The sequence below is a fragment of the Dermacentor albipictus genome, chromosome 6 (genome assembly GCF_038994185.2).
Source record: "Dermacentor albipictus isolate Rhodes 1998 colony chromosome 6, USDA_Dalb.pri_finalv2, whole genome shotgun sequence".
Taxonomy (NCBI): Eukaryota; Metazoa; Arthropoda; class Arachnida; order Ixodida; family Ixodidae; genus Dermacentor; species Dermacentor albipictus.
Genome location: NC_091826.1, coordinates 133,307,154 through 133,320,773, shown reverse-complemented (window position 1 = coordinate 133,320,773; position 13,620 = coordinate 133,307,154). Strand labels below are relative to the sequence as shown.

Below are 13,620 nucleotides of genomic sequence, written 5' to 3'. Positions count from 1 at the left end.
TGCTCTTTCTAAAAATAGCACCCAGGGTCACACATGGTCTGCGGAGACAGTTAAACAAGGTTTGCAAATTAAGTTTGCTTGCGGAACGACAGGCTATGAGACACTGAGGAAGTTGGGTTATCCTCTTCCGTCCAGCAGGACGTTGGCGTGGAGGATCCAGGGACTGAGGTTCCTTCCAGGAATTCTTCAAGAAGTTTTTGACGTCATGAAGTGCAAGGCAGAGACTATGGAAAACGTGGAAAAAGACTGCGTGCTGTTTCTAGACGAGATGGAAATAGCTACAGCGTTTGAATTGGATAGAAGTGAAGACATTCTCCTTGGAGGTACAACACTTCCTTCAAAGCCAGAGGAGCCCGCCAATCACGCGTTGGTGTTCATGTTGGGCGGAATTAATCAGCGGTGGAAGCAAGTCATCGGATATGAATTCACTGGCCGACACGTGGAAGGTGCCCTGCTCAAAGACTATGTTCTCGACATCACCCGGCGCTTTAGCCAGATTTCCCTAAGAGTCCCTGCAGTGACATGTGACATGGGATCAGCAAATCGAGCAATGTGGTGAGAATTCGGGTTTTCGAGCCATAGAAATTCCACCACAGTGTGCTCGATACCACACCCATGTTTGGACGGTAAAGAGCTTTTTTTCACTGCCGATGCAGCACATGTGTTGAAGAACCTACGAGGGCAACTTTTAAGCTCCAAAGTTTTTACACTGAGCGCTGCCACCGTGCTCGACAACAACCTTCCATCACCGAATGTGAAACTGGAGCACGTCCAGGCAGTGGTGGACTTCGACGCAGAAAGGGAACTTAAAGTAGCCCCTGCCCTATCGGAGGTTCATGTGAGCAGCGGCCACTTCACAAAAATGAAGGTTAGTGTAGCTCTCCAATTCTTCAGAGAAGCTGCACCGGCCATCCGATTTTTGGTAAAAGAAGGGCTGCTTGACCCATCTGGGGAAACGACAGCATGGTTCATGGATCTGGTGTCAAAGTGGTATGCCTTGATGTCGTCACGCCATCCCACTTTAGCTTTAAGCAACCGGAATATGGACAAATATTATGCCGCTCTGAAAACCTTGCGCCTTGCAGCAGAAACAATTCAAGGGATGAATATGGGCGCCACATCTCAATGGAAACCATCCCAAGCTGGGCTCCTCATTTCCACGACAGTCGTCCTTCGCCTCCAAGAAGTTTTCCTGGGCAATAAACGCTACGAATTTTTCCTAACGAGCAGGCTACTTCAAGACTGCCTCGAAAATCTTTTTTCTGTAGTACGCCTAAAGAAGCCAGTGCCAACGGCATATGACTTAAAATGTGCTCTGAGGCTTGTGAGCGTGAGCCAGTTTCTACACACACCGGGAACAACAAACTATGAGCTTGATGATCGAGAGTACCTCGTCGACCTCCTTTCTCAAGCAAAGAAGCAGTGCTGTCAGGATTGGGGGCTCAATCCCATCGTCCGTGGTCCTTTGCCAAGATTGGAGTACGGCATGAATTCGGAGGTAGCTGGCCCATGCCGTCGTCCAACTTATTTACGCTGAGATCGTTGATGAAGTGAAGAACTGCTTCTCATCGAGAACGAGGAAAAGGGGTTTATTTACAGAAATTAGCTCAGTCTAACATGACTGCTTGAGATAAGAGTATCAGTCCAACATGACTGCATGAGAGAAGTGACTCAGTCTAACATGACTGCTCAAGAGAAGTGTCCTCAGCATTCGCACAACCACAGTTTTTATACACTCGATCCGCCGGTCCTACGACGCGGCGACTGTTCGTTTACTCATCACCAACGCGCCGCTGCTCTGCAGAACAGATTACGTACACAAAGGCAACCGCGCTCTGATGCCCGACGACGGCGTTGGCGGGTGCCGTTCCGGGAACTATCGTTGCCGATCGAGGGTCGCTCGTTGTTCCGTGCCACTCCGAACCGTGAGAAGCACAAAAATACGTCGTTCCCGCGGCAGCTTGTCCAGGCGTGTCAAATCAGCTCCGCGTTGGGGAACTCTGGAATCATTGTCCACACACCGAACTCGTCCCGTCACAATGTCGATGGGGCTGGAGGAAGGAAGCGAGTTTTCAGCACAAAGGCCGCTTCTTTGAACGCCTCCCAGCTGCAGCGACGGAGAGGGAGAGGTGCGCGTCTTGCACCCCTTGTCGTAATCGGGTGGCAAGGTGGCAATCTTGCTTAGCGGCTCGCCATTCTTGACAGCGCCTCCATGGCCCGAAAAATCTCGACTGTCTAGCGCTGACAACCGCTAGGCAGGAAGAGAACGGCTGCTGGTCAGGGGGGGATTGATGTCTTGGCTCGCAGCGACCACTTGTGCATTGATGTCACCGCCCCAAAACATCCAACAAGGACAGGCAACTGCAAAATGAACCCCACAACACGGCTCTGCGCCGAGATGACGTGCATTGGCTCTCACTTTAGACTCGCTAGGCTTCAAAAAAAAAAAACAACATAAGTGCAGAAGCAAAAAAAAATGCTGCATTTCGCTATGCCAATTTCTGAAGCAAATTCCTGCTGACAAATTCAGCAATCATGGAGGGAATTCTGCTAAATGAGAGGGGATTTTCTTCGCCTAAAGAAAAGCTAACACTAGTAACCCTAAAATTTAGGCGGGACCCTCAAACGCAGAATTCAAATTAGCCTGCTCAAACCATCCGCATTGCTATGCAACTTTCCCTTCTTATATCTAACGGAGAAGTTGTACTCTTGGAGAGTGAGGCTCCATCGGAGCAAGCGGCCGTTTTTGTGTGACATTTGATTGAGCCACGTCAGAGGACAGTGGTCGGTCTCGAAGATGAACTTCGCTCCGTACAAGTAACACGACAACTTCTGGGCGGCCCAAACCAAACAAGCGCATTCCTTCTCTGAAGCGCTGTAGGCTTCCTCTCTTACATTTAGTTTACGGCTGGCGTAGAGGATAGGATGCTCCTCGTTATCGTCGCCGACCTGACTAAGTACCACGCCCATACCTCTGTCGCTTGCGTCGCATTGAACTATGAATTCCTTTGTGTAGTCTGGCGCGCGAAGCACAGGGCGAGAAACCAATAGCGTTTTCAAACTTTGGAAAGCGTTCTCTTTGTCCTTATCCCAGTGTACGTTACTCGGTGCTCCCTTTCGGAGGGCGTCTGTTAGTGGACTTGCCAATTGCGAGTAATTCGGAATGTGCCGTTGATAGCACCCCACAAGTCCCAAAAATGAACGAAGGTCCGTTTTCGGGCGCGGCTGAGAAAATTCTCCAATCGTAGCTATTTTCAGCTCAGCCGGCCGTCTCATGTCCTGACCGACAACATGGCCCAGATAAGTAACCTGTGAACAACCGAACCTACACTTTTCCGCTTTCATCGTTAAGCCGGCTTCAAACGTACGAAGCCTCGCATTCTTGTCGTAATAGACTTTGGTGTTCTTTTGAGCTATTGCCATGTTCTTTCCGACTAGTTCTTGGGTTGCGCTTAGGCGTTCCAGTAAATTTAGCACGTATTCAACCACTGTCGGAATCTCCCCTCTTTCTTCCCACATCTCTCTTAACATTCTCAGTGGAGAACGGAGTGTCCTCTCATACACTAGTTCTGCTGGTGAGAACCCTGTCGCCTCATGTGGAACCGTTCGCAAAGCAAACAAAGTTGCCGGCAGACAGTTCTCCCAGTCCTTGTGCTCGTAACAGAGCGCACGCAAAACTCGATTAAGCACCGAATGCCACCTCTCTACACTGTTTGACTGAGGGTGATAGACAGAACTGTGTATTAACTTTACCCCGCACTTTTGCAAGAATGTGGAAGTCAGTGCGCTCGTGAATACTGACCCTTGATCTGCCTGAATTTCGGCTGGAAACCCAACTCGTGCAAACACTGTCAAAAGCGCGTCTACTACTTCGGTGGAGCTGAGCTCTTTCAAAGGGATTGCTTCTGGAAACTTGGTAGCCGGACACAGCATGGTAAACAAGTACCTGTAGCCTGATTTTGTTTTTGGAAGAGGCCCTACCGTGTCTATTACCAGTCGTCTGAAAGGCTCTGTTATTAAGGGCACTACCTTCAGTGGAGCTCTCCAAGTCTCTCCTGGTTTACCAGAACGCTGGCAGGCGTCGCATGATCTTACAAAGTTTTCTACATCTTTTTTTTATTCAAGTACCCTAAAGGCCCATGCGGGCATTACATAGGGGTGTTACAATGAATTAGTGATATATACAGTACACGCATTTAAACAGATAATGCATGCTACAATAAAAAGAACACAAGCGGAAAAACGGGAAAACAAACAAAAAGAAACCAGTAAGAGCAATACAACTACACGTCCTAAACGCTGAAGATACATATAGATTTAAACTGGGTGTTACACAAAATCAGCGTAGCTTGGTCAATTTATACAAGGAAAAATACTTGATAAAAACGTTAACATACCATAACATATTGCATAAACAATGAAAATCACAAGTGTATCAAATTTTATGCAGTACAAGTGACCCTGTGCTAAACCAGAACAAAACCATTCGCGCAAACATCAAAATATGGTGAGGGAGAGAAAAAAAAATACAAGGCGCGCAACAACACAGTGATGCCTATAACAAATGAGCACGAGAATACTATGTTAGTACGTTAAAATACTGTTTTAGTTTTGCTAGAAAACCATCGTGACTTAGAGCTGACACGATTTCATGAGGTAGCATATTCCAATGATATATCGCGAGAAAGAGGGGCGAGTGTCTCAAGAAGTTAGAGCGCGCAAGAACGGGCTGCACTTTAAAGGAATGATCAAGGCGCGGGAAGATACGATGGGCGGGCCTGATGTGGCATGCGCTGAAAGACGACCCGCTGTGATATAGCTTGTGAAAATGGGAAAGAAGTCCTATCAGCCTTCGATTTTCTAGCGCGGGGTGATTTAGAGATATCTTTATGTTAGTGATGCTAGAATTTCGTGTGTAATTTTTCGTGATGAAGCGGGCTGCTCTGTTTTGTACCGACTCGAGCTTGTTTATGAGGTACGATTGATGCGGATTCCAAATAAAAGACGCGTACTCCATTTTCGAACGAACTAGTGTGGTATAGGCTAATAATTTAGTGGACTTGTTTGCCGAGTAAAGGTTACGCCTAATGTAGCCAAGGGTTTTACAAGCACTGCTAGTAATCGCATCGATGTGATGATTCCATGAAACGTTTGAAGATAAATGAATTCCCAAATATTTTATTGTTTGCGCATGTGCAATACTAATGTCGTTCATTACGTAACGGGTAACCCTAGGGTTACTGGATCTAGTGAAGGCTATAGCCTTAGTTTTTGAAACATTAATTTCCATTTGCCACTGTTTACACCAGTCGGTAATTTTCGCGAGGTCGGATTGCAAAATGTCAGTGTCAAAAGTGTTAATTATTCGTCTATAAATTACGCAGTCATCTGCAAATAGTCTTATTGTAGATTTAATATTGTTGCTGATGTCGTTGACGTATAGCAGGAATAAAATTGGTCCCAATACAGATCCCTGCGGCACTCCGGATTTAACTAGTGATCGCGGAGAAGAAAATTCATTAGTAGTTACGAATTGGTACCGGATAGTTAAAAAGTTACTAATCCATTTCGTAATCCTACTATTTATGTTAAAATGGCGAAGTTTTAAAAATAAACGGTTATGAGCTACCTTATCAAAAGCCTTCGCAAAATCAATAAATATGGCGTCAATTTGTGACGAGTCGTTGATAGCTTGGTGCAGGTCAGAGACTAACTCGAACAACTGCGTCTCACATGAGCGACCCCGTTGGAACCCGTGCTGGTTAATGAAGAGGAGATTGTGATCGGTTAGGTATTTCATAATTGCTGATGATATAATGTGTTCTAAAAGTTTACATGGAATACTGGTCAGTGAAATAGGTCTGTAGTTTGAGACAGATGACGGGTCACCAGACTTAAAGATTGGAATGATTTTAGCTATTTTCCATTCGTTAGGAACACATCCTGAATCAATAGATTGTTGAAAAAGAGCAGCGAAAATGCGAGATATCACTGGTTTAGTCATTTTTAGTAGTTTTGGACAAATTCCGTCTGGACCGGGAGCCGAGCTGTTAGAAAGACGATCAATAGCAGCTTCAATGCCCTTTTGGGTGATAACGATATCACTCATGATGGAGGTAACAGAAGCGAGTTCAATGTTAGCCGGAACGGGAAGTTCACTTGTAAAAACAGAACAGAAGAAACAATTTAATGCAGTAGCGACCTCCATTGATGAAAGTAATTCATTGTCTTTCCTTATGGAAATGAAGCCTGATGCTGATGGTTTGGGGTTTATTACTTTCCAGAATTTTTTTGTGTTGTGGGCTAACATGTTCGAAATATCATGGTTGAAAAATTTGTCTTTGGCTGCTTCAATTTCTGTTTTGCATAACTTGGATTGTTCCCGATAACATTTCCAGGCATCATCAGATGTCGAATTTTTAGCTTTTGAATAAGCGCGCTTTTTTTTATTTATACAGCGCCTTACGTGAGAGGTGAACCACGCACTTCCAGTAGACAGAGTTATTTGTATTTTTGGTATGTACTTTTCTTTAAGTTCAGTTAGCTTGTTGCAAACAATCATCCAGTTATCATTGCTATCATGATTATGCATCCCGCTCAAGAATTCTACACAAAAAGCCGAGAGCTCGCTGGTGATCATTTCAACATTTGCTCGCGCATAATCATAAATGGTTTTCTTTTCCTGTACACTTGTTTTGCGCTTTATGTCGTATTCACAGTGAAGGACGTTGTGGTCACTAATGCAATCTAACACATGAACAGACACGTTGACAGGTTCAGTGGTCAGCACAAGATCCAAGATAGCATCCCCCCGTGTTGGTAACGAAACTATTTGGCTTAATCCGTACGAAGAAATGACGTCAAGAAAATCCTTACATTCAGCTTTCCTTGGGCCGCCTTCAGCTGTAACCGTCCGCCAGTTAATTCCAGGATAGTTAAAGTCACCAGCAAGAATAATAGGTGAGCCGGGAAATTTGTTACTGACAAAGCTAAGCGATTCGTTAAGGCATTTAACGAACGTGTCCTGCGAATCTGGAGGACGGTAACAAACACCAACGGCACAAGTTACACGTGATATCTGAAGCATGACCCACAAAATTTCAATACAAGAACCCGTGTCAAGTAGGCGTGCTTGGAATCCTTTTTTTACTGCAATTATAACACCACCGCCTCGTGTTACTACCCTGTCTTTTCGAAACAAAATAAAGTTTTTAGAAAGAGATAATTCATTGTCGGACACGTCGCAAGACAGCCATGTCTCGGTTCCTAGTATTATATCAGCTGAGCAGGACTCGACAAAAGCACAAAGGTGATCCTGTTTTTTGAAAATACTTCTGAAATTTGCCACAATAATAGACAGTTTTTTGTCATCCGCATTGAAACGTCAATTGCCATTCACGGGAGCCTCAGGTCTAGGGATGGCGACCACTTCATTGTTTGAAGGGTCGACTGTGAAAGTGCTGTTGCCCATTATAAGTTTATCAAACTGCAATTTATATTTTTCGTTCTGCTGGCGCTTCGCGCGTGCGAAATCACGGAGAGTTTTTCTGATTAGTTGCATTCGCGGTGAAAAATCTTCCTCGATCCAGACTCGAGGGGTTGCAAGGTCTTTTAGTTTGAAAGAGTTTTTCAAGATATTGCTTTTGTCTTTGAAGTTCAGAAGTTTAACCACAATGGGCCGAGTGCGATCGGGTTTACGTTGACCGACTCGATGGGCTCGCTCTATTTCACCTGCTTGGATACCCAGGTTTGCCGTGACAAATTCAGAAATAAGCTTTTCCGTATCGCTCCACTTTTCAGCAGCTTGTTCGGGAATACCCTTGAATACAAGATTATTTCGCCTCATTCGATTATTCAAGTCATCCACAACGATGTTTGCTTGTTGAATCTGTTTCTGCTCTATATTCTTCAACTGCACTTTAGATTCTTGAAGAACAGAACCGACAGCTGTAACGCTTTCACTCAAGTTGTCAACAGTCTCAAGTCGCTCTTCAATTTTCGAGAGTCGCCTTTTGACGTCTGTCACAGTAGTGTGGATATCTTTAAGTTTATTGGTCACTTCCTTGTGAAATCGCTCGTTTGAGACTGTAAGTTCTTTCATTAATGTCACAAGTTGGTCAGTCTTATCCGGACCCGGATTAACCTCAACATCTCCCGCACAGACCAGTAAATGAACAAGGGAAAAAAGTAAAACTACCAGGCGTCCACCCACGAAGTAGCGCCTACCAAAGTAACACGACCGGAGCCACACAAGGCTGCATGGCTCCACAATTCTTCTCGGTTGAACGAAACAGCCAATGCGGGCGCGGTAGGTGCACAAATCAATACCCATAACTAGACAGTCAATGATAGTGGACACAATGGGGAGTTGCAGCCAGCTAGCGTTTCAAAAGTCCTTAAAGAGGCACATTGCTACACACTCACCTAGAAAAACAGCACACTGTTAGCTCGAAGCTCTGGGCTGCAAATCCCGCTCGGTCGGCGTAGGCGATCCTTTTTACGGAACAGAACAGCCGACTAGAGGGTGCTGCAGGCGACGAGCAGTAATAGGACCAGTGAACTGTTGATTGTACCGGATTAGATGGTGATTTCAATACACGGCACGAGGAAGTAGGGCACGTGTCTCGTTGATCAGCAATCCGCAGGAACCAATACGATTCAGCCGACGCAGTTAAACCCAGTACTGCGCACCCTCAGGGCAGTCGGAGCCTAGAAAAACAGCACACTGTTAGCTCGAAGCTCTGGGCTGCAAATCTTTGAAACAGCCAGGCCAGTAGTATTCCATGAGCAATCTTTCCTTTGATTTGTTTATGCCTAGGTGGCCGGACCACCCATTTCCATGACAAAGACTCAAAAGGTCCTCCCGATACTTAGTAGGTATGACTAACTGATCTAAAATCCTACCCTTTCGATCTCTGTAATGCCGATACAACAATCCTCCTCTCTCATGTATCGTTACGTTGCGCCTAGCAATGCCTTCTTTAGCTGTGTCATGTAATTTTGCTAAGCTCTCATCATTCTTTTGCTCAGCTGCCAGTGACTCTCTATCCACGCGTAAGAGTTGATCAAAGTTCTTTGAGGCCGGTGATAATAACGACCCTGTCTCGCTTGTGAGCGCGTCTGCTTGCTCTTCCTGCAGGCTAGAACTCTGACACTCTAGTGCTACGCTCTCATTGAGCTGGTCAACTGGCAGGCTCTCCTCAACTGTTCTTTTGTCCCTCGGGCCTAGCTCGGATTCGGGTATTGAAGCTATCCCCTTTTCTGCTTCAGCTGGAGGAGCTTGAGCATTTTCAGCCGAAAGCGCCGCGATCTTACGAGCTTGGTCTCGGGTCAATGCCTGTACTATGCCCTCTCCCAGTTTGAGCCCTCTGTCACGCAGTAACTGATTCGAGCGATTCGAAAAGATGTAGGGATACTGCAGTGACAAAAATTTGGAAACTGCAGCCTCAGTCTCTAGCTCCCCGAATGGTCCACTGATTTTGACTTTGGCCATGGGCAGACACACGCTGTGTTCTTCTACAACCTGTTTTATCCATGCTACTTCTCCGGTGAAGTCATCTACCATCACGTAAGACGGATGGACAATGTCCAGCGTGGCGGCACTGTCTCTTAGCACTCGGCATGGTTTTCCATTAACTTGCAGGTCGTGGAGATATGGACTTAAAAGTTCCATATTCTCATCTTTTTCGTCCACGTAGGAAAAAACTACGCTAGACTTCTCGCAGTTTACAGCTATATGTCCCAGTTTGTGGCATTTGTAACAGCGAATTGGTCTAACAGATTCGAATTTTCTTTTCTGTTCCTTTTGTGCGGTTTCTCCGTTAAGTTTCTCCTCGCTCTTTTCTGCGGGCTTTTCCGCCATGTCTACAGGCTCTGATCATCTAGTTTGCGCACCCTTTTTGAACGGAAATGGTTTCCGCGGTCCATTTCGACCGTCCCAGTTTCCCTCCTCGGCGTTCAATTTTCTACGGGTTGCGTACTCTTCGGCTAATTCAGCCGCCCTTTCCACAGTGTTTACATTACCTCTGTCTTGCACCCACAGTTTCACAGCTTGGGGGATGGTTTTGTAAAACTGCTCTAGACACATGCATTCAATGATCATGTCTCTGCTGTCGTACGCTTCCGTGCTTTTAAGCCACTCGACTAGGTTGGCCTTTAAGCTAAACGCAAACTCTGGATAGCCCTCGCTATCTTTCTTGCCTGTGCTCCTAAACCTTTGCCGAAAAGCTTCGGCTGAAAGGCGGTATTTCTTCAGGAGACTAGCCTTAACTTTTGCATAATCATATGCATCCTGCACACTCAGTCTGGCGATTACTTCCGCCGCCTCACACGGCAACATAGACAGCAACCGCTGTGGCCATGTACTCGGGCCGAAGTTCATCTTCTCGCAAGTCCTTTCCAAATTGCTTAGGAACAAGCCTATGTCGGTCCCGACCTCAAATGGCTTTAATAGCCTGTCCATGCGGTACGATTCTGCCTCACTTGATCGACCCAGAGCGCCTTCACTTCCTTGAGGCAACTCCAAACGTTTGCTTTCAAGTTCAAGTTGCATTTTCCTTAACTGAAACTCGCGATCTTTATCGCGTTCCTCTCTCTCTTGCTTTTCTCTGTCCCGTTCTTCTCTTTCTTTTTCCCGTTTCTCTCTCTTTTTGAGAAGTTCCATTCCCATTTCAATATCTTCCTCACTGGCCCGATTGGAAATTAGCTCCAATAATTCCGATTTGAGCATTTCCTTGCGTACATCTAGGCCCAGTTCCTCACCAACAATCAACAACTCGTCTCTCAGCAGTGTCCTTAACTCCATGACTGCTGTTTTACTGCCTTGATTCTGCTCTCTAAATCAAGCTAGGTAAACACAACCTAGCTAACACACAACAATCTAGCTTCCCTACTGTTCTAAACAGAACAACCACAAAATGAAGCCTAGAGAGTCAAAGCAAAAACCAAGCACTCACCGCAGATACAGCACCATGTCGCAAAGTCCATCTCACCGCTGTCAGCCAGTTGTCAGGATTGGGGGCTCAATCCCATCGTCCGTGGTCCTTTGCCAAGATTGGAGTACGGCATGAATTCGGAGGTAGCTGGCCCATGCCATCGTCCAACTTATTTACGCTGAGATCGTTGATGAAGTGAAGAACTGCTTCTCATCGAGAACGAGGAAAAGGGGTTTATTTACAGAAATTAGCTCAGTCTAACATGACTGCTTGAGATAAGAGTATCAGTCCAACATGACTGCATGAGAGAAGTGACTCAGTCTAACATGACTGCTCAAGAGAAGTGTCCTCAGCATTCGCACAACCACAGTTTTTATACACTCGATCCGCCGGTCCTACGACGCGGCGACTGTTCGTTTACTCATCACCAACGCGCCGCTGCTCTGCAGAACAGATTACGTACACAAAGGCAACCGCGCTCTGATGCCCGACGACGGCGTTGGCGGGTGCCGTTCCGGGAACTATCGTTGCCGATCGAGGGTCGCTCGTTGTTCCGTGCCACTCCGAACCGTGAGAAGCACAAAAATACGTCGTTCCCGCGGCAGCTTGTCCAGGCGTGTCAAATCAGCTCCGCGTTGGGGAACTCTGGAATCATTGTCCACACACCGAACTCGTCCCGTCACAATGTCGATGGGGCTGGAGGAAGGAAGCGGGTTTTCAGCACAAAGGCCGCTTCTTTGAACGCCTCCCAGCTGCAGCGACGGAGAGGGAGAGGTGCGCGTCTTGCACCCCTTGTCGTAATCGGGTGGCAAGGTGGCAATCTTGCTTAGCGGCTCGCCATTCTTGACAGTGCTCAGAAAATTTGTCCGAAGAAATAGACGACTCTGAGATTTTGTTCATTGAGGAGCTGACGTCAACGGAATGTTGTATTTTATACTACCTTGGTGGCTTCATCCTGAAAAGCATCGTAAAGAACGTATCCTGTTCCCAATGCAAAAATGCCCTCCTTGGAGCAGCAAGCAATGAATATGCCTCTTTGACTGTTCTCAAGGAGTATGTAAGGGATGGACGGAACTTGATCTATCCGAGCAGTGAAGTGATCCGCACTCTAAAGAACTACGAGGAGCACTTCACGGGTGTTATCGCGTGGTGCACAAACAATATATACACTATCAAGTCCCCGCTGAAATCGCTTACGGAATACCTTGCGAAGGTAGACCGGCCATGCCTGAACACATGCGCAGACCACAGGGAAGCAATAACTAAAATGCTGATAGCCACCTACACAAGACTGCGGCTACGTATCCATTTACGTCAGTACCCAGCCACACGTGCCGGAGGTCACGGAAGCAAAACTTGTGCTGGTGTTAGTTTAACTTAAAGACGCTGTATTAAGTATGATCTTTTCGTATACATGCACATAAGCATGAGAAAAAGTTAAGTGTAGTAATCATAAGCAGCATTACAACTGCAGTGAAGTGTTTTCGTTATCATTTTAAACATCACGTATTTGTGGATCAAGGTTTTAAATCATTGTTTTACCTTGCGCCTAAGCCTTCATGTTTTAATTGCATGGTCTACGCATGACAGTTTGCAGCCAGGTAATCCTATGTCACCACGGCGAAGAATATTACTAGTGGACGTAAACATGCCGTGCATCCGTAGTTGAATATGCAGCAGTTCCCTTCCTTCGCGTACTTCGCCTACTTACCGCTCTGTCCATATGTCAGCGCAACGACAGCAAGTGCACGACGGCGAGAAGTTGCCCGCCGTGCTCATCTAACGTTAAAAAAAAAGATATCCGATATACCTTCACTAATCGTCTCGAAATAGCGAATGCGTCACCAAATCTTTACTCCTAGTTTTCATCTACCCTAGAAAAGGTATAATTATCAAAGGTAAAGGCCAATACAAGCCCCCACTGCCAGCGGGGCCAGCACATTCAAGGCGCGTCACGCAGCCAACGCGCGCACCGCGACCAGCGTATGCAAGAAAATGGCGGCCGCGCTAGCAGACGACGTGGTTGTCCTCACCCTAAACGGAGCGCGGGCGTGCATCGAGGCACCCTATGGACCACTAAAACCCCTCAATATCCCAAAGTAGCGCCATTCACTTCCCTCGTCCTCCGCTCGGCGCGGCCTCGATGGTGGCGCCGCCGGTGGTGGGCCTGCCGTAGCAGACGACGGCTAACACGTTACGGGAGGAAATCCGCGGAAAAGTTCGTTCGAGTCCTGCGGAGCAGTTTTTTCAATCTAGATCTTGCTTTGTGAGTCGGTAACTGGCCTTAAGAATGTCGTGTCGGATTTGCGGAAGAAATAGAGAAAAGCACCATTATTCAAGGCGCATTTAAGGCGTAAAGCGCGCGCACGTTGAAAGTTCGTGTTGCTGAAACACGACACAAGCACGCGGTGTGCTCAGACACGCGAGTAATTACCAGAGTTTCAGGTTTTGACAGCGTGAAAGTATGTGCACGTGGTTTCGTAGGTTAATTTACGTACCTGCAGGATGCTTTTGTTCCGCCGGCGCGTGAGAGATTCCGACTGTCTGCGGTCAGCAATGCCTGGCAGCAGGGCCGTTTCTGTTCCGTGCCTTTTACAGATGTACGTAGCTCGTGCACAGGTTGTGGTGGCCATGAGCAACGTTTTCACACATAGGCGGTATAGATAATTTGAACAACGTACCAGCA

The 13,620-nt window shown here is 46.6% G+C and overlaps 1 protein-coding gene across 1 annotated transcript; it reads left to right on the top strand.

The window, feature by feature from the left end:
- The first annotated feature begins 205 nt into the window (after window positions 1-205).
- Window positions 206-12,315, top strand: LOC139047098 (uncharacterized). The gene is made up of 3 exons (XM_070521059.1): window positions 206-555; window positions 1,231-1,411; window positions 11,785-12,315. The coding sequence occupies exons 1-3, from the start codon at window positions 206-208 to the stop codon at window positions 12,313-12,315; spliced, it is 1,062 nt and encodes a 353-aa protein (XP_070377160.1).
- The last annotated feature ends 1,305 nt before the right edge of the window (window positions 12,316-13,620 follow it).

What these genes read in the sequence shown, in the direction of transcription:
- LOC139047098 (XM_070521059.1), top strand. Translation starts at nt 206, where the DNA reads ATGAAGTGCAAGGCAGAGACTATGGAAAACGTGGAAAAAGACTGCGTG. An exon ending in TCAGCAAATCGAGCAATGTG is followed by an intron (nt 556 to 1,230) that starts GTGAGAATTCGG and finishes CCTAACGAGCAG; the next exon opens with GCTACTTCAAGACTGCCTCG. An exon ending in TCGTCGACCTCCTTTCTCAA is followed by an intron (nt 1,412 to 11,784) that starts GCAAAGAAGCAG and finishes CATTCTTGACAG; the next exon opens with TGCTCAGAAAATTTGTCCGA.